The sequence below is a fragment of the Besnoitia besnoiti genome, chromosome VI (assembly GCF_002563875.1).
Source record: "Besnoitia besnoiti strain Bb-Ger1 chromosome VI, whole genome shotgun sequence".
NCBI lineage: Eukaryota > Apicomplexa > Conoidasida > Eucoccidiorida > Sarcocystidae > Besnoitia > Besnoitia besnoiti.
This window is the reverse complement of record NC_042361.1, coordinates 1,309,896-1,328,957: the sequence shown is the minus strand read 5'-3', so window position 1 is coordinate 1,328,957 and position 19,062 is coordinate 1,309,896. Positions and strand designations below refer to the sequence as shown.

Sequence of the window (19,062 nt, the reverse complement as noted above, 5' to 3'; positions counted from 1 at the left end):
TCACTGTTTTCTGGGTTCTTCGCTCCAAGACGCAAAAGGGTCGACGAGAGGCGCGGAGAAGGGATCGCGCCCGTTGGACAGCGGCTCTTCGGCAGAATCTCCATGAACGTCGTCGTCGGGGTGCGTGCACGATGACGCCACGAAGGAAGAAGACACGTAATTCGCCTCGAAGGACGCCTCCCAAAACTCTTTGGCTCGGTTCGCCGGTCTGTGTTCGCCTTGAAGTCCGTCCGCGTTCCCCACTCGCACTCCCTCGCTGTCGCCTGCGCGCCCATTCACCGCGCGCCAACCCATGGAAGAGACTACAGGGCACTGGTGGAAGGGACTCCTGTCCACGGCCGGCGCTTGTTCGACTCCCCCGTTACGCCGTACACTCCCCGCGTGCTCGGCGCCTCGCACATCGCTCGTGGCGTCTCCCCCGGAACTCCCACTGAACTCGGGGAAAGCGACCCAGTCGGCGAAAGTCTGAGCGGCGGCCGGCGACGCGTTCGCCTTTCGGTGCGCCTCGGAACAGACTTTTGCTGGCGGAGAGGAAGCGCGGCTCGCGTCTGCGTCGCCGCCCCGTTGCGGCTCGACTCTCCTCCCCCCAGAGTCCTCGCGCGCCGCGAGCACTCTCTGAGCATCTCCTCTCGTGGTGGCTGTCTGGTCGTCTTCGTCGTTTTCTGCCGTATAGAAGCGCGGTGCGGACGCCTCGCGCGTCGCTCTGTCGAAGGTCGCGACCGGAGCTCCCTCGTCTTCGTTTTCGTCTTTTTCTTCCTCGCTCTCAGAACTTCTGCCCGAGCTGCTGTCGCTCGAATTCGACTCCTGCTCACCTTCGTCGTCGTGGCCGTGTGCGGAGAAGCAGAAGGCGTCGTTGTCGCTCTCGTACAGGAACGCCGCGTGCATTTCGTTCGCGCGCTCTCCCTCGTCTTGGTTCGCTTGGCTGGCGTCTTCGGTGAAATGCAACTGCAGACTCGCGGTGCTCCCCAGGAACGTCGAGTACGCGGCGTTCCGCTCCTGCGGACTGAGCAGATCGAAGCGCGAGTGATCGCCTTCAGCGCGTCCATCGAGCCGCCGCTTGGCGTGCTCCTCTTCTTCGTTGTCGTCGATCAACTCCTCTTCGTCACCGTCCGCGTCGTGCACATCCCGCGCGCAGTGGAAGTGAGGAAGGAACGGCGGAGAGGCGACGTGGCCCGTTTCCACCCACTGAACCCACGACTGGACGCTTGTGAACATGCTGCCCTTGTAGCGAATCCGGTTCGACTTTCGAAAATACACCGCCGAAAACTCCTTGCGCTCTCCCGTGGCCGGGTCGAGGTGTACGTACACCAGCTCGTCCGTGTTTGTGGCCGCCCCTGCGGGCGACGCCGGGGGAGTCGGCGACAGCGAGAGCAAGCGGCTGCTGGCGTTCGTTCGGTCTTCTTCTGGCGGCTCCCGCGGCGCAAACAAGGACGAAAACACGGCGAACGATTGCTCACGCTTCCCAGAGTCCAGCCCCCTCTCTCTCTCGTCGCCACAAGGGTCGTCGCGATACGACCCAGAGAGCGACAGATGCGGTTCAGACAGATCGCCTCTCTCGAGCCTCGCAACTTCGTCCTTGTCTTCGCCTTCAAACGCCGAGCGGAGCGTCGCCGCGCCTCCGACTTCCTCTCTGCCCCACTCCTCCTCAGCTCGCTCGCGCGCATCGTGCGCCTCGGCGTCGCCCGCCGGCCGCCAGTCGCGAGGAAAGGTCGACGCGGAAAACTCTTTTGGCGGAGAGCCGGCTGCGGCGCCGCTGGACTCTGCTTGCGGCGCTCCGGCAGCAGCTGTGTCTCCCTTCTCGGCGCCCAGTTCCCCTGAACTTTCGATCGTGCATGTAGTTTCCTGATGCGCGACAAACGCCGAGGAGGCATGGTCAGGCGTCGGCGGCGTCGGCGGCGCCTCGCCGCCAAGCTGCGGCGACCACCGCGCCGGACCTCCCTTGCAGAAGTACTCTTCGCAAGGGTCGCAGGTCCCTTGCTCTGCTAGAGCGTCACCTGTGTCCTGACTTGGCGCCGCAGGCGGAGGCTCGAGACCTGCCGCCTCGCCGCCAGCTTCGGCAAATCTGTCATCTCTGTTCCGCGCCGCTCCGCTTGCTGCTTTGTCTGTCTCCTCCTCTGTCGCGTGCGTCTCCGCCGGAGGCGGGCCTTCGACCCCAGGACTCCGCCCGCAGGCGATGAGTCCACGCGGGAGCCTCTCAAACAAACTCGGAGCCTGCGCGCGCGCTTCGGCTGGCGGGAGGCCGGAGTCTGGGGTGCTCGGCGTCTCCCCTGCAGTGGCTGCGAGCTCAGGAGGTGAAGGCGATGGCGAAGAGGCAGCGGGAGGACGTCTTCCAGAGGCTGGCTCGCTGCGTGCGTGACTCTCCTCGGTCGGCGGGCGCGTACGCTCTAAGTAGGCTGCCCCTGCCGGAGACGGCGGCAGACGAAACTTGCTCAGCACAGAGAGGCTGAAGACAGAGCGCAACGCGCAACACGCAGAAATGACAACTGGGGCTCAGAAACGTGCGAAGCGGCGCAAGGCTCACAGAAAGCGTCGCACACCGTAGCCAACTCCGAAGGAACGCGCGCGACGCTCACGAAAGGAAAAACGGGTCTGTGGTGACGGCAACTACGGCCACGCTAATAGCGCACGAAGGAGAAACCGCACAACGCATGAAAAAGCACCAATCTCTGTCTTCTTACCCTCCGTTCGAAGCGATCCTGTTCACTTCCACATCGCCGCATGCGTTGCCGGCCACCGGCGACAGTTCTGTCGCTCCAGCCTCGTCTGACTCAGTCCGAGAGCCCACAGGTTCACTCGCGCCCTCGCGCGACGCGAAAGGAGCGAGGACAGCCTCAGGCAACAGCGGCGACGCGCCTGGCGCGTGGTGATCGCCCCCAGCGGCCGAGACCTCCGCCCCTGAAGCCGCACAGCTCTGCTCGCCCCCCAGGAGCTCTGCGTTGGCAGACGCCAGCGGCCTTTCCCAGGACGCAGCTGCCGGCGACTTTCTTCCTTCTGCTCCGCCGCCGGCCGCGCCAGACACGCAGTTCGCCGCGGCCGCGCGCAGCAGGGCACTATCGCCCTCCTCTCCTGCTGCTCTGCGTCTGTCTTCTTCTTCAGACTGTCCGCGCGGCGACCTCTGGCCATCCCTCCCGCCACCCGCCTTCTCCGCCTCCTCAGCGTTCTCCGCGCGAGGCGGCGCCTGCGCGTGGTGCCGAAGAGCGGGAGACCTGAGGGCAGACGCCAAGGCCTCCGCGCGGGCGGGGGCCTCGACAGGGGCGGCGACGGAGGAAGAAGGCGAAGAGGGCGAGACGCACGACCGTGCGGCGGGCGCAGGCGAAGGGCGACGGCGGAGACAGGGAGAGCCGTGTGACTTGCCCGCGAGTGCCTGCCGCCGGGGGCTGCGCTCGCCAGAGGGGCTGAGGTGTCCGGGGCTTGCAGCGCCTCCGGGCGAGCACAACTTCTCAGCAGAGGTGGAGTAGGAAGACAGCGGCAGATGGTGCGCAGAGGCGCCGAAAGAACACATATCGATTTTGACTGCCGCGTTCTGCATGTGACAGGGACAGACGCACCACGCGCTCTCCGGAGACGCCTCCAGCGCCGACGCATTCGGGACGTAGCAAGCCTCGCTGCATCCGCAGCATGTGCAGGCGGTCGCCGCGGAAAGACGCGGACTGCCTGGCGAAACACCGCCTGAATCCGCCGCGCCCAGGCTTCCCCCCCCATGCGGAGCGGCAGGGCACTCCGACGGCGCAGCGCGATGGGCATGCGAGAAGCTCCCACGATGCGCGTGAGAAGGGAAAGAAGACCCGCGTTGATGATGCCCCGCGGCAGCGGCCGCACTCGCGCACGGAGGATACGTCGCGGGCGCGGAGGAGAGGAGACCTGGCGGTGGGGAACCAGGGCTACCAGGCAGCGCAGAGCGCGCGTGAGCGTCGAAGGGATGCGGGAAATCGTCCAGCTCAAGGTCGCTAATGGGGTGGACCGAGGGCGAGGTCTGCGGAGAGACGCAGGACGGAGACAGCGAAGGCGGCGAAAGACAGGACGGCGAGAACGCACGGGGTGAAAGCGCCATGGGAGACAGACGCCGCGGAGGAGACTGGAGGCGCATGCCTGGTGGCGACGCGCACGTCGCGGTTGGCGCAAAGAGCGGCGACGTCACGCAGGCCAAGATGGTGCGCGGCAGCGCGGGGAATCCCTGAGACGCACCCGACGACGGAGAGTTCGGCGACGCCGGAAAGTGAAGCGACGCAGGCGAGCAGATGTGCAGAGGAGACACTGAGGCAGATGGCGACCCGCTGCCGCCGCCACAGACGTGGTGGGGCGTCATCCGCTGAGAGACGGACTTGGGCGACGACGAAGTCGCGTGCAGAGTGGGCGATAGAGAACCCGAAGGCGTCGCGAAGGACGGGGAGGAGAGGCCCCCGCCAACAGGCGCCCCCGGCAGCAAATGAGGAGACGAGACCGCCACCCGCAACGCTGGCGCGTAAGGTGGGGATAACGAAGCAGACGAAGAGGCAGAAGATGCGGGAGAGACAGAAGGAGACGGCGAAGACGAAGACGAAGGAGAGGAACAGGAAGAGGAAGACGACGAGGATGAAGAAGTCATTCCGCTGCAGAAACGGCGGCGGAAAGAAGCAGATGGACGACTGGAGTTAGGCGAGTCAGGCGGAGACGATGAGGCGCTGCGCGGCGCTTCGCTGTGTGACGTAGCATTGCGGCTTTGAGAGGACCCCGACACCGCAGATCGTCCCCCATCGCGCCGTGTACACCTTTTCGCGCCCTCACTCCGCGCCGGAGACGACGGCGCCGGCGAGGCCAGCTCGCCAGGGGAGAGCGAAGGCTCCTGACTCGATTCTGCGCTCGCCATCCTTGCCGCTTTCGGAGAGGTCTCTCTTTTGCTCGGTCTTCCTGGGCAGGGAGGTGGTGCAGTCCCTGGCGAGCTCCCGGCGTCGAAGGTGGGCGGGGAGGCTGGAGAGTCGTGACGCCCCGTTTTTGGCGGCGACCCAGCCCGACCGCCGTGCTCACGCTTCCCCGCGCACTCTCTCCCTGGGTTCTCCCCGTCCGCTACTCCGTCATCTTCGGGGAGACGAGAGGCTGCGCCAGCTGGCAGTTTGGTTAGCCGCGAGCAGGCCTCAGTCGCGCCTGAGGGGGGCAGAGGCCCCTGAGGCGCACTAGCCTCTCGAGCGGCGGGCGCTGACGGCGGAGGCCCGTTAAGAGTGCCCTCTAAGGCGATGGAGGAGTCTTGAGCTGCTGACGTTTCGGGAGCCGACGAGGCTGGGGCAGAAGGCATCGTGTGCGACGGATGGGAGCCCCCGGCGCCGGGTGAGGCGGCGACTCGCGAGAGACAGCAAAGAGCGAGAGTGCCGGGAGAGAGAAAATCGGGAGACAAATGTGGTAATCACCTCTGGTCGCACATGCGGTTTCCGGGCACCCAGCGGGTCCTTTTCAAACGAAACACAGACGAGCTGACGGAACCAGAGAAGCGACACGCGATCTGGCATTCGGCAGGTCAGCGACTGACCCCCCTCTTCCACCAAGCTGCATCGCAGTTCGCTGCTGCGTGACGACTCGGTGGACTCTATCGAAAAGCGTAGAGCGCAGGCCAGCACCGGAGAGAGGGCCGCGCTGAGAAACGAGGAAGTTCGGTCCGGAAGGAAAACCGCGAGAACATGTGTTTTCTGAGAACGGCAGTCGACGTTTTCAACTTTACAGGGTTCGGAAAAAGCGGCGCTCTCAAAGGGAAGCGCGGCTTACAGAAACCCAGACCGCAAAGGAAGATGACAATACAGCGGGGAAAAAGACAAGAAACGGGAAAGAATCTCAACTCGTCGGCCGTACGAGTTCGTGGGTGTCCAATGGTTTCACCACCACCCAGCGAAGCTCATGACATAAGCTCCTGCAGTACATCCCGAGCCCGTTAGTTAAATGACGATCGCATTTGCGAAGCGACAGTGAGTCACTTTACACCCTCGCGAACTCGTGTCAACCTTCATCGACTGAAAATCGCGCAGCATGGCTGTCGCAAAAAAGGTTTCCGACGACGCTACACCTTCATCGCAAACCGCTAGCACGAGGAGCTTGTCACACCAGAAACGAATAGACAAGCCCACCAACGACATAAAAATGGTTCTTAGAGCTGCCGACTCAACGACAGCGTGGCAGTTGTGATCCCCCTGAAAAGCTGCGTTCGCCAATCGAGCAACAGGAGCCGCTACACTGTGTTGAGAAAGAAGAGTGACTGGCGGGAAATGTCTGTGAACTACGAAGAACAGGCAGACTTATCCGGGTAGAGACCTGTTCCTGCTCAGAACGCGAAATTTCAAAAAAGGGCGCCTGTTGGTCGTGTCTGGGAAAGTGAGAAAAATTGTAGATAGTACATAACCCTTCCTCGCGCCATCCGCGCTGCGGGAATGCATATGCATCACAATGGACGATGGCAGCAAGATTGCTCCTTTTCCACACTCCCTTCTGACGAAGATGGACTTCCACCGAAATTGGATGAACCTGTGATGGGTGTTTCTAGTGGATGGGTCGCTCAGCTCGTTTCCAGTTTCTCCTTTTCGGCATCCGCGTCGACGGTAGCGGGTCGACCCGAGGACTGTCTTCACGACTTTTTGAGGGAGAGTTTCAAAAACGCGCCAGAAGGGTTCCTCGCAGATAAGACGCTGTCGGGGAGCGGCATCCAGCCCCGTAATCGGGGAAACACCGGGTTGCTCGGCATTTCGAAAACATTCGTTCGAAGTTCCTCTTGACCACGATCCCGGAGGGACGTATATCCCTCCATTTATGGAGACCCGTGATATCTTATCATGTGTCTTGATTCTTGTGCGCTACAAGCTCTGGGAGAGGCCCTCTGCACGTACCGGTCTTCAATGTAGGCAGCAATTTGGAAAGCAATACTCAAACAGCATAGGTGCACGGCATGCTCGCTGGGCATGTTTTGCCGAGAAAGCAATTGCTTACTGTTCGAATCCCGATACAACGCGCTGGTCGCGGTTGGCCTTACTTGTCACGACGGAGGAGGTGCGATGTAGCTTGGGGTCAGCGCACGCTGTATTCGTCCATCCCAAACGGTAAAGAACATGTTTTGGCCAGCGATTGAGAAAAGAGACAGAGACGCACTCGAAGCGTCGTAATGAAGGCTTGGCGCTTCAGTTTACTGGTAATGTGAGTGCGTCGGTGTGGCATAAGGTCTGACGCGATGACAGTATACGAAGCAGCTGGCGGAGCGGCAGTTGATTAGGCTAGAGGGTTCCTTGTTGCACCATGCTGTCCGAATACACGTGCACAGAAAGAAGAGCAACACACAACATGGTCTCCTTTTTGTGTTGAGGTTACGTTTCAGCGGGCGTGGCGCCGCCCTAGACAAGGATACTAGCGTCGCAGCCAGCGGAGCAGTTGACTCGTGTAAACCTGCTGTTCGGCGTATAGCTACAATTCACGAGCGTGTGTGAGAATGCTGCATCACCCGTCCTGCGTGTACTCTCTTCTTTTGACCATAGCTCATATTTCGCTAGGGGTTTCAACCTGGTACAGAGCCTCTATGTCCATCCGCAGATGCATTGGCGTTCGTGCAGGAAGAGGTGACGCCACGCGCCGCATCCAAGCTCTGTTCGGTTCCGTGCGTCGCGGGAACCTCATGCCTGCTATCGAGCATTTTACAGGCCACTCCACTTAAGGCTTGACATGTTGCAGTGCGTCGGAACCAAGAGATTTTTCCAAGGGGAGTATCAGGCTGCTTACCCACTTGCCCCCCGCTCTCTAGTCTGCACCACACGTGATAGTGGCCACCTGCCAATCAGGACGCCACAAGGCAGGCAACCAGTTGAAATGTTGCACCCGTCGTTGTGAAACGGCCCGAACCATGAAGAGAAATCACACGCTTCATGACTGCTCTTTTACAGTGTCGGCACATGCTACAGGCTGACGATTCACTGAGTTTCAGGTCGTTCTCAGGCATACAGAAAGGCACGAAGTAGCCTGATTGGCTGGTCGTTCCTATGGAAAGCCAAGCCCCATAGGCCAGTTGCTCAGATCCGTACTTCCGGCGGTATATGCATCTGCACCGCACCCCCCTATGACTAATTATATCATATGCCCCGCAGCATGTGGAATATGACGGACGGTTAGTTCTTCCAGTAAAGACTACTAGGAGCCGGCCTAGGCGTTGTCATCGCCATTTCCGAAGTCTAGAAGCATTTTCAAGCTCTTTCGCAGAGCCGTGATGGCATGCAGCCAGATTCACACGGTCAGCGGAATTCCAGCTATGCTGCCTGGACCTGCAGAAACGTGTGTGCCAATGCGTGGTAAGGATACAGCGTATGCCATCAACGACTGCCTTTGGGACGCCGGGTATCTTCTACCTATATCTCCTCACAATGGGGCTCTACACCACAAACCTATCCCTCCGGGTACGGACATGTTGGGCGCTGGTATGCCACACGAGGTGTTATCCATGGAAGACGCTCATCATATTTTTGCAGTTGTGGTGTTTTTAAGTGTCGTGAGCACTTCCCGTCCTTCGGGCCCTCGTCCCTTCCAGCATATGTGCAACTGAGAGCATTCACCGTGGTAATAGGTAGTCAAGCGCTGCCTATATTTAAACCGTTTTTCTGGTAATGTGTTTTCTTAGATTCAGTGGTGATTCACGAATAGTGTTGTGCTGCAAAACCAACGAAGGCCACACAAGTGATAGCTTCGCTAGCGATTCGTCTGGTACTCGAAAACCAAAGAAAGCAACTTGGATTGCGGGTTATGCCAGGGGTTTCTCCAGGGGAGGTCCTGTGAATGCGATTCGCGTTTGCCGCTCTTGTGTCGAGATCCGGTGCTAACAAAACTGCGGGATGCCTTTTAAAAACAAAAGAGGCTCTTTATCACGTAGGGATGAAAAGAAGGCCCGTTACGCGTTATTACTATTCAGTAGCAATTAGGCGGTAGAACGCATGCTTTCATCTCGCAGTGGGAGTCTGGGTAGTTCGTAGAAACACGCTGGTTCACACATTCACTCAAATAACGTAGTGGTGGCGCAACGGCCGAACAACTGATTCATCTGCAACCGGTATGCATTTCTACGTGGCCCAGCCAAACGCGGACTGGAAAACACGCACCACCTCTTGTTTTCTTGTGAGGGTTCGGTGGTTTCCCCAGTGAGATGAAGCAGCGAAGATGGAACTGTGCTATACCGGAGACAGCGACTCTCCCTGCCACCACGCTAAAGGACATCTCTTCCTCTTGGAGTTGACGGAACTTGACGAAAGGACGCGATTCCGCAGAGGTCAGTAAGGACAGGAAACTCGTGAGCCCTCGGTTGGTTCCCTACCGGACCGATGAGGCAAACCGCAAGCGGCTGTCTGCGAGACGAGCTCAGTCTGCCATTCCGATATCCGAACTCGCTACCCGTCGCGAGCACATGCATAAACAAACGCATTTTATCTTGCATGCAGCAGCTTTGCGCCCGTTTCCCTTATCCAGTTCAGCCTAAATGACACATATGATGACGCTGAACTGTACCCAGAAACGAATTACGTTTTGCCGACCCAGCACAAGCATGTTTGGTTGGCCGCCGGATTCGCAGCTGAATTGCCGTAGTACGCGGCGCGCTTGACCCCGCGAACTTGGATTGTGCCGTCTGTTTCCTGTGCTGTCAGCTCCGGTGTTTTTTACACGTATTCACACCTACAAATCCTTTGGACACTCATTTCGCGACTCCGCGCCTCGGCTTGCCGACTGGCCTCGCCCTGCCGACTGGCCTCGCCCTGCCGCATACTTCAGACGCCTTTTATGAACTGCAGACTCTATTCATAAACACTTGAGCGAAGCTGCGGCCTGTTTTCCGGGCTTTTTCTTCAAGTTCGCCGAATCTGCCACATCTGTTTCTCTAGTGCAGGGGACGTGTACGTCGTCCGCCGTGGCTTGCTCGCCACTTTCTTACCCGGGTATGCTGGCGTCGACTGTCTTGCCCCCCCCAAGTAGACTCGACGGCTGGTTTAGTTTGTTTCAGCGCGTTTTCTTTTCTCGTGTCCATATTGACTAGACAGCTTCTAATATCTGTCTACAAAACGTTTTCAAACAGAATCGACGCCTTTTTCTCGAGGGGGAGCGGGGTCTCCGGGGGTGCCGCGGGCACACGTTGGCGGCTAGCTAGTTCGTCGATTCTCGTTTCTCCACTGAGAACGGAGAAAATGGGGTAATCAGTTAATCGGTTTCCTTCAGCCATCGTGATGACCGGTCAAGTACATGCATGCCCCCTTTTCTGACTCCTCCCCTTTTTCTTTTGCGAGTTCGTCCGGCATCCATCAGCAGCGCACATTCCACTGTGGGACCTCCTCCGGCTAACACCGAGTCCTTGTTCCCAGTCTCTCCTTCGTTAAGAATATGCGATGCTAGAGGGCATGCAGCTGCTTCCAGACGCAAAATAGACAGAGTGCTCAACTTCTTCCCCTTTGCAAGCTGCCGGAGTTTCCTCCCGGGTAACTTGTTGGGCAAAGGAGGCAATTTTTATTTGTCGCTCCACGGTGTATCGACTCCTCTACTCTAGCTGCCGAAGAAATATGGGGAACACCGCATCGACCGAAGAGAACCAGAGATGGGTCCTGGAAAAGGTGCTTTTCTTCGATCCCGAGACACGCCCCGATCCCGATGAAGGTTCGTTCTGCAAAGCCGTCATTTGCAACACGGATACACACATTGCGCCCGCTTCCCATTTTACCTATCATGCAGTGACCACCGAAACCCTGTGAGGCATCTTCTCGTTGCTTGTCGAGTGCAGGATTCCGTGAGTGACGTTGTTTCCGCTCCGGCGTATGCACGAACCGCCGCAGTCTGCAAGTCGGCGATGTCCGTAGCTGCTGATCACGCTGGAGCACAGCTCTGGGGCTCTGTGGGCTCTTTGGGGGGGAAGGCTGCGACGTTTTCCAGCCCTGCGCGCGCATGAATGGATCCAGCGCGACCTGGCATCTTGCGAACTGCGAGACATCTCGGTTCGCACGGCGTACTAGCGTGGCGCTGGTTGCCAGTCCGTTTGCGACTTCTTGCAGTAGCTTGTTACTTGCCTACGTGGGAGATCGGATCAGGACCTTTGGAAGCGTTCACCAGAGTCCTTTTGATCTCGTGGTTTCGCTGAATGGCTGGCTCAAAGACTACACAGATCTGCGGACGCAGGGGATCCCGCTGTGTGTATGCAGCCTTTCAGGTGCGGGGGAGCGCGGGATGTGTGAAGCGGTTCACGCCGAGCAACGCAAAGCTTTGCAACCGCAACTTCTTGATTGGCCTGCAAATCGAGGGCAAAAAACGCGAGTTCATTCTGAAGCTACAGAACCAGCCCAGCTGTCGCATGTTGCTTTGCGACAAGAGCGGAGAACCGCTGAAAGAAATTCGCACCACGCGCATCAAGTATGTGCAGCGACAGAACATGGTATGCCTTCCTCCAACCACATATCCACGCATCTGGAAACGCACTGCACGCCTTTGACTCCGCCAGGACATCTGAAATCTTCTCGCTCTGGTGCTGCGTATGTGCCCAGAGAAGGAGAGAGTTCACACAGACACCGTGCTACGTGTCTGTCCGTATCCCTCCTCGTTTCCTGCTTGCGCTGCCAAACCTCGATACCGACTCGCGCAGCGTCTCCGCCGACATTCAGTGAAAGACTAGCGATTTTCTAAGCGTAATGTATATATCGTACTAGGGACCCATTTACGCGTGTATCAGCGTGGCTCTCTGTGGGCTCGTATACCGGCGAAAGGAGACACGCGCGTCGTTTACAGCTGTATGCCCTTGAGTGCAAGCGCGTGTGCGTGGCTGTCGCAGACCGTGGAAGTGTATGTGAAGACGGAAAGAAATGAGACATCGTCGCTATCGTTTGAGTTCGAGAACGCGAAGGAGTGCGACCTGTTCGCGGAGTTCCTCAAGATGCTTTTTGGGATCCAAGTGAGTGGAAAAACACCCTTTTCACGAGACGTATCTGCATCAGCTACTGCCTAAGGGAGCTGTTGCCATCGCAGCCCCTCATTCCCCTCCGATGACCGTACGAGAGCTTCCTTGAGTGCACGTGCTCCGCGTTTCTTGTGTCTCCCTTGTGCGTTTTTCTGTCTTCTGCGTCGATTGTTTTCAGGTTCACCACTTTGGGTTTCGCGACATGAGCCATGGCAACAAAAGTGAGAGGAGCCAACGCGGCGGAGTCGCTTCTTATCATCAATCCCGTGCCGTCCCTCAAGCGAGGATACCGTCCTGCTCTGGTGGTGTCGGGTTGCACTGAGGCCAGCTGATTCCTAGCTGCAGCGGTGTGCTGGTACCTGGCGCGGGGTGCAGCTACGCGACCTGTGTCGTCTGCGGCATTCAGGAGAGCGTGATTTGATGCTTTTGGCTTAGAGAGGCGCTGGCAAACTGAGGTTCGAGCCATGCCCCAGACAACTACTCGATGTCGCTTTGTTCCCTCGGCTTGTGGTAGCCTGCGCGATTGCTACGTGACCATGCAGGTAGCAAAACCATCATGCATGTGACGCTGGTGTAGACGGCAACGCGACCCTATTGCTGTTACGTCGCCGGAAGTTGGTATGCTGCGCGAGCACGTGCGCAGAGTGACCAGCACCCGAACGTGCAGCAGCTCCTTGCCTGCCGGGCTTACTCTGGCTCTCTGTGCTGCTCCACGGCATTGCAGACATGTTGGAAAACGCCGATTTGGTGAGCTCGAGCGACTGGTCAGACAGCGACGAGGACGACTTTGACAAACGGCGACGAGCTCAGGAGTAGGGCTTTACGTGGTGTCGCGATCCGGTCTCCGGCCCCTTGGGGCTAAGCATCTGTTTTCGACAGACACGCGTGGCTGCGACGCTGTTTCACGACGCTCGAGCTTTGCTCGAGTCAGCCGTTGGAGCATTTCCGCCTCTGTGTCTCGGCGAATACGTGCACCAGCAGAGCAACTCCATCGCAAGTTGTCTAGCTCGACGACGTGACACACCCCGGGCTCGCAGGGGCTTCATTTGCTGAGAAGGGGGAATCACGCGACTGGAGGCGATGGGAGCTTCATACGCAACGGGCCACTTTTCAGGAAGGAGAGAAGGATGCAGCCACAGACGGATATTTGCAATATGACTCGGCATCTTTGTGGGACTGCTGCTGCAGACGCGAACGCCGACAAAGACAACAGGCGCTGCAGAGAAGAACCGGCTGTCCACTGCATGGAGACCAGCCGTGTCGTTGCACGATTGATCGTCCCTCAATCGCGCAATACGTGAGTCCTTCTGCTTCGCGCTTGCCTTCCTGGTTCACATGAGTCGCGATGTGCCGCGCTTGGGAACCGCTGAGGGGGGGCGGATGCAACTGTCTCGATTGAGGCTATCATCCGAGAAAGACAGCGCTGAGAGCGTAACGTCTCGCTTTCCTGAGGTGCCAGTCGCGTCCGGAAGATTCTCAGGGCTCTACATCATGCGCGGATGGTGTGACTGCAGAGGACCGTTGCGTGCGGCGTCTACCTTTGTTGAGCTGCTCCAGCCCCTAGGCGCACTGCCACACTCCGCCCTGTCTCGTGCGACCCATTTTGCATGCGGAGGATGAAAGTCATCAAGACTAGCACCGCGGTGGAGAGAGCGGCTCTCGAGGGGCCTTTGTGATTTGCGCTGGCGAGCAATTGCGTTTCGAAGTAGGCGACTACCACGCGCTGTGCCAAAGTGTTTGGGGTCTTCAGGATGACGCATCGGCATCTTCAGAAGACGAGATTGCCGCCCGCCAGTCAAACAAATTCCCCGTCGCCATTGACGGGCTGTGCGAATCAGGTGAGGACAGAAACGAGGAGCTCCAGGAAAAAGGGAGCAATACTATCGACTCGAAAGGTCTTGTATGGAATGACAAAGATGGATGGCGAGCCACGAGCTGGGTTTTTAGCAAGGAACTCGATGCGACGATTTACTCCTTTTGCGGCATTCCACCTTCTGATGGGCGCGTCGGCTTCCGCTTGCAGTGTGTTTAGAGGAGCAGTCGGTCTGAAGCAGACAGATCCGCACCACCATCCCGCGGGACTCGACGTGACAGCTAAAAGGGCTCGCGATACGTACCAGAGCTAACGTTCACTTAGAAGCTTCGTTGCGGCTTGCGCCTCGTGTGCGTGCGTCGACTATTGTCTCTCGACTGCGTGTACTGCGATACACACGACGTGTTTCCCTCTGCGCACGTGGCAGACGCTCAACTGAGGCGGTGCTGGCGAGACGCAAGCAGTTTCGCTGGCGACGCGCCGTCTTGCCATGCGTTTTTTCGCTTTTCTGACCTTCCTTCAGGAGGCGTTCTGAAGATGAAGGATCTCGCCGCTCGCGTCTTGAACAAGGCGCCGCCGCGAGTTGTCGAGTGGTTTTTCTCCCACGAGCCTGGGAAGGACGTCTCGTTCTCGACAGTGCCTGAGAAGACGGGTCTCTCTACTCGAGTCGAGGAAAAATACGTACGTCTGCATCTTTGTTTTTACCTGCAGATGGCAGAGTGCATGAAGTGTTGTTCGAAAAATCTCAGTCTTGGCTTTTTTTTATGGTGCGCAGACACGTTTGAAATAGATGCACATTAATATGTACTAGGAATGCCGCCCATTCGTCGCTTCAGCTTGGGGAGCTGTCGCGTCTGTGGCGTCGCCCTGAGTCACACCCGAGGGGCGTGATGCTGGAAATGAGTTCTGGATGCTTATTGCCCAGGCTAGGTCTGCAGCGCCAAGCAGCGCGCAGCCAAGCGCGGCACCCGGTTTGTGTGGCGAAAGGCAATTCCTGCAGCGGCAAGGCGAAAGAGCGGCGATTGCTTGTCTTGGATGCGTGTCTAACGAGTCAGCATGTTCGGTCCTTTCCCGCCTACGCAGCCACTTGTAAACTGCTTGAATCGTTTGAAACCCTGAAAGTTTGCTTGGTGCTTCGTTGCAGGTAGGGTATTCGGTGCAGATTCGCGTGGCGCGTCGCATCGAAGGGACGACAGCCGCGAACCCCTTTGTCTACTCGGTCGCGTTCAAGGGCCCCATCACAGTCAACTCTGAGACTGCCCGACGGATGCTCGAAATCTTATCGGAGGTGAGGAAGCGATCCCGTGCGGGAGCCCAGGAAAACAGCCTCACCGACAATCGTCGCGTGCTGCCGACTCCTGCGCGCTCAGGTGCCAATAGCCTACTGAGGAGAGCGCCAGGCGCCGCGACGACCTTCTACCGCATGCATGGCTTGTTTGACACGCACAGTCACATTTGCCGAATGATACACGCGGACACGAAGAGGAGATCCCTGCGGAATTGGCAGTGTCTCACCGGCGGGCGGGAGATCAGTCCCTTGCGCCTAGACGACGTGGTTTTTCCTGCGCCATTTGCTGTCGTTCCAGGTGGAGACGCCCCTCGACGTGACCATGGCGAACGCGGACCTCCACACGCTGTTTGAGCTGCCGCCGAAATCTGTTGAAGACACCAAGCCGTTCTTCGACTGCACTCTCACTCTTACGCGCAGTGTATGTGCCAGGGGGCACTCTCCCGCCCTGCACGCGTGCGCACGATAGTCTGCCTAGACAAAGTTGGCATCTCAGCCAGCGGATCCGTATTTCATGCACCTGTCTGGCGTCAGATATCACCGGAGGCCGTCACAAAGGAAAGGCATGCGTACTCATCTCTATGCAGCCCTCCAGTGCGCATCTTAGCCCGAGTCTCTCGGCCGGACTCCTCTAGGCAGCTGTGGGGCGTGCCGCTGCAACGTAGCGTGAGGCGGGAGAGCGCCGCTCCGCGCACATTCATTTTCGTGGCGCTGAGTTCTGAGAGGAGGCGTGCCCAGGTCATTCGGAGTTTGTGGACTTCGTAGCGTCCTAGGGATTTTCCGCGTGAGGAGGATCTGAAACTCCTGTGAGCTGTCATGCGCAGGTCTCAGGGCAACTGCTGAAGTCCTTACACTAAGGACGTCATTCAGCTGCTGCATTTAAGACGTGGCTGGCTTGCAAAGAGTACCTGCGATGTTGTCTGCAGCTGCACAGAGTTGTCTTGGTTTTCACAACTGGTTTGGGCGGCCTCGGCGCTTGCCGCCTCCTGCCTGCCCACGTGTCTTTCCCTGGCGTGCGGTTTCCTTTTTCGCAGGGTGTCTCCTTCTCTGCCAGGGTTCGCGAGTATTCAACGGCCTTGGAGCGCACCATGCGGTGGGAGAACTTCTGTGTGACACGGCCAGAGGCGGACGAACTGGACTATCGAGAAGACGACATAACCATGATCTTCCATGTCCTGAATTTCAGGTATGGAGTCAGCGTGACGCGCCTGCCGCTGTGGATCCCATTATTGTCATTTGAAGGTGCCGATACAGCCATGTGGCGGCGTGGCTCTGCAGGCAGTAACCTGGCTCGCCTCGCAGACACAGCTGACTGCCAGGGGGGGGGGAGTGGGGAGGGGCGGACACACGAATTTGCCTTCAGTGCCAGCGGGAGCCGGGAAGAATTGCTCGAGAACGCAAGCGGGTGAAGTCGACGAAGGCCGTCGCTAGAACCTTCGGCCCGACCAGCGAGTCGCATCAAACTGCTTCGATGCGCTTCTTTCCACTTGCTTTGCTGAATCCTCCCTCGTGTTCGCTGTGTGTGTTGGATTCAGTGCTCAGGCGGGGGCGTACGAGGTGCAGTCTGTGACGATGCGGCTGCCCTCTGAGAGCATCCGCAATGCGGTCTTCCACACGATTATCTTCTTCAGGCTGCAGAAGCGCGTCATGGTAAAGTCCGCCAAGAGAGCCATGCTGAAACACCTGCCTGTTCACTTCGCATCTCGATACACGTGTTTCATTTCCACTGCGCCTGAGGGATACGAATGCCGCGACCGGCGACGGCGCGCGGTGTCGCGAGCGCGCCTTCCGTGTGACCCTCCCGGGGTTGCCGAGGAATGTGGGCACTGAGGTGTTTTCTGTGACCGAGTTGTGGTAATTGATCAAACTCTGCTGGCGTAGTTCAAAAACTGTCAAAAATAATCCGCATCCGCGCTCGCGTCTCGAGAACGCTCGTCGCCCAGGCGTTTGGGCCTTGCCGTTTGCGGCGCCCGGCGGCGGCGCGTCCAGCGCGTGCTATCGTGTCTGCCTCTGCACGTTTCATGTTGTTCCCTTGTGTGGGGAAGCCCCCCGCGAGCATCAGCGGCGTGCGAGTGCGCCTGCGAGTGCGGCCGCCAGTTGGCCTTGCGTTGGCGTCTCGGGTGTAGCCGGCGGCGCCATCGCCGTGGGCACCGTCGCGTGGCTCGATGGGCGCTTACGCTTCACTGTATGTTTGCATGCAGCCATTTGAGCGCTTCAGTCGCGACCTCGAGATGGGCAACTTCACGCTGATCAAGCAGCTTTATGCGCGCCTCTGGGCGGACAACTCGTGGACCGACTACGTAACGCTAACGCCTCCGTCGGCTCGGTCGCCGCGCCCGCCTCCTGTGACGCGGCCGCTGTCCTCCTCGCCCGCGCGTCATGCGGCGTCTCCGGCGCAGGCCCGGCCGCCGCGCCAGCAGACGTGGAGGGCGCCGCCGCCCCAGGCGATTGCGTTGGAGGCGCATGCGCCGGAGACCATTCCGGCCCCTGCAGCCGCGGGCGACGACGAGGTCCAGTCGCAAGAGCTAGAAGCCCTCGCGGCGGACCCAGACGCGGGCGCCGCCGCAGCCGACACGCCGTCGCTAGCGCCGCCTCCCCCGGCCGGGGCGGCAGGCCGCCGAGCGGGGAAGCCGCCGCCCCCGAAGCGCGACTACAATTACTTTGCGCAAGTATACGCGCAGGGAAGCAGCATTCAAAACAGCGGGATCTTTGATGTGAATCCGAATCCTAAGAAGCCGTAGAGTGACTCGGCGATTCGCGAACGCGGACGGAGCACGAATGCACACGGCGGAAGGCTTTCGAGACAGCCTCCGCCAGCAGCTGCTGCAGGAGGTAAAGCGGCTTTCGTAGCGGCAACCGGACGCTGTGGAAGCCGCGTTAGATGGGACATGCGAATTGAATTCCCATCTGTGCATGCGCCACCAAGTCTAGCGGCTTGATAAACAGAACAGATGACTGCACGATGCTGCCGAAACAGGGAGAAGCACCATCCGGGTTTCCGTCTGCGAAGTGCCGCAGCGGAGGCAGTGGATGCGGGGAGCGGGGCTAGAGATGAGCCGCGTTATTTTTCTTTGCGACTCTGTGGACGGGAGCGAATCAGTGCGTTCATGTCGCAGCCGAGAGAGAAGTTTGAAAACTCGTGGCGAACCTCGAAACAATGGCGAACTCTCTGACACATGCGCGGGAGCGGCGCCACTCTGAGTGCGTGCCCAGCCATCGATCTATTTCTATGTCTCTCTCTTTCCCTCTTTCTCTATATATACTTGCTTGTACATATACATCTGTCCATCGATCTATCCGTATATATATATATATATATATATATATATATATATATATATATATATATATGCCTGCGTTCTGCGGTGTGTTGGGGTGTGCGTCTCTGATTGCGGGAGCGAGAACGGCGACCGCACGCTGGGCGACGCCGACCTTTCGAGTGTAAGAAGCGGCAAATGCTGCGACAAAGCGGAGAGCGGAGGAGTTGCTGCGAGGGAGAACGCGGGAGTAGAACAAAGAACGTGGGCAACAATGCGCCAGGAGACGGGAGACGGCAGTCGCACGCCTCGCGCGTTCTGAGTCGAACAGGTGGAACGCGAGCGTCAAGAATTTCCATACAGGCAGGTTCTCAAGGTTTCCGACTGTTGCGAGAAAGAGATCGGGGAAGGAAAGTCGCGAATATGCTTTTCCACGCCCCACAACGTTACTCGAACTGCATACAGGTTTCCAGGGCAAGTATGAAGCCTTTTTTTCGTTCAACTGGTTTTTATAAAGACTGGAGCCGCCAGGCAGACTGCGCAGCAGGCCGCGCCGCAGCGACGAGAGGGAGGAGCGCCGTTTTGTGCATAAAAAATGGCAAGAGCGAGAAACGGTTAGCACTGGGCTAAGCTAGCGTTTCTACGAGAGACAGACAGGGACGAAATAGAGCCAAAAACACAACACGATGAGGAGAGTGCGCACACAGAAAACAGCCGAGCAATGCCAAAGAGTGCTTTAATTACTCGGAAGAACCTCATTGAACCCGCGGGCACGACGCGCGGTGCTTAGCCA

General features: G+C 58.6%; 2 protein-coding genes across 2 annotated transcripts; one reads left to right on the top strand and one right to left on the bottom strand.

The window, feature by feature from the left end:
* On the bottom strand, positions 1-5,269 carry BESB_066050 (uncharacterized protein; the record flags this gene model as incomplete). Its single annotated transcript, XM_029364998.1, has 2 exons — positions 1-2,443; positions 2,679-5,269. 2 exons carry the CDS (start codon positions 5,267-5,269, stop codon positions 1-3), a joined length of 5,034 nt encoding a protein of 1,677 aa, XP_029218581.1.
* A 5,260-nt stretch (positions 5,270-10,529) lies between these two features.
* BESB_066040 (uncharacterized protein) lies at positions 10,530-17,753 on the top strand (the record flags this gene model as incomplete). The annotated part of the gene is made up of 13 exons (XM_029364997.1): positions 10,530-10,623; positions 11,163-11,392; positions 11,786-11,905; positions 12,090-12,132; positions 12,636-12,723; positions 13,100-13,208; positions 13,662-13,749; positions 14,248-14,405; positions 14,869-15,012; positions 15,311-15,433; positions 16,047-16,198; positions 16,548-16,662; positions 17,214-17,753. The coding sequence occupies 13 exons, from the start codon at positions 10,530-10,532 to the stop codon at positions 17,751-17,753; spliced, it is 2,004 nt and encodes a 667-aa protein (XP_029218580.1).
* Between the last annotated feature and the right edge of the window lie 1,309 nt (positions 17,754-19,062).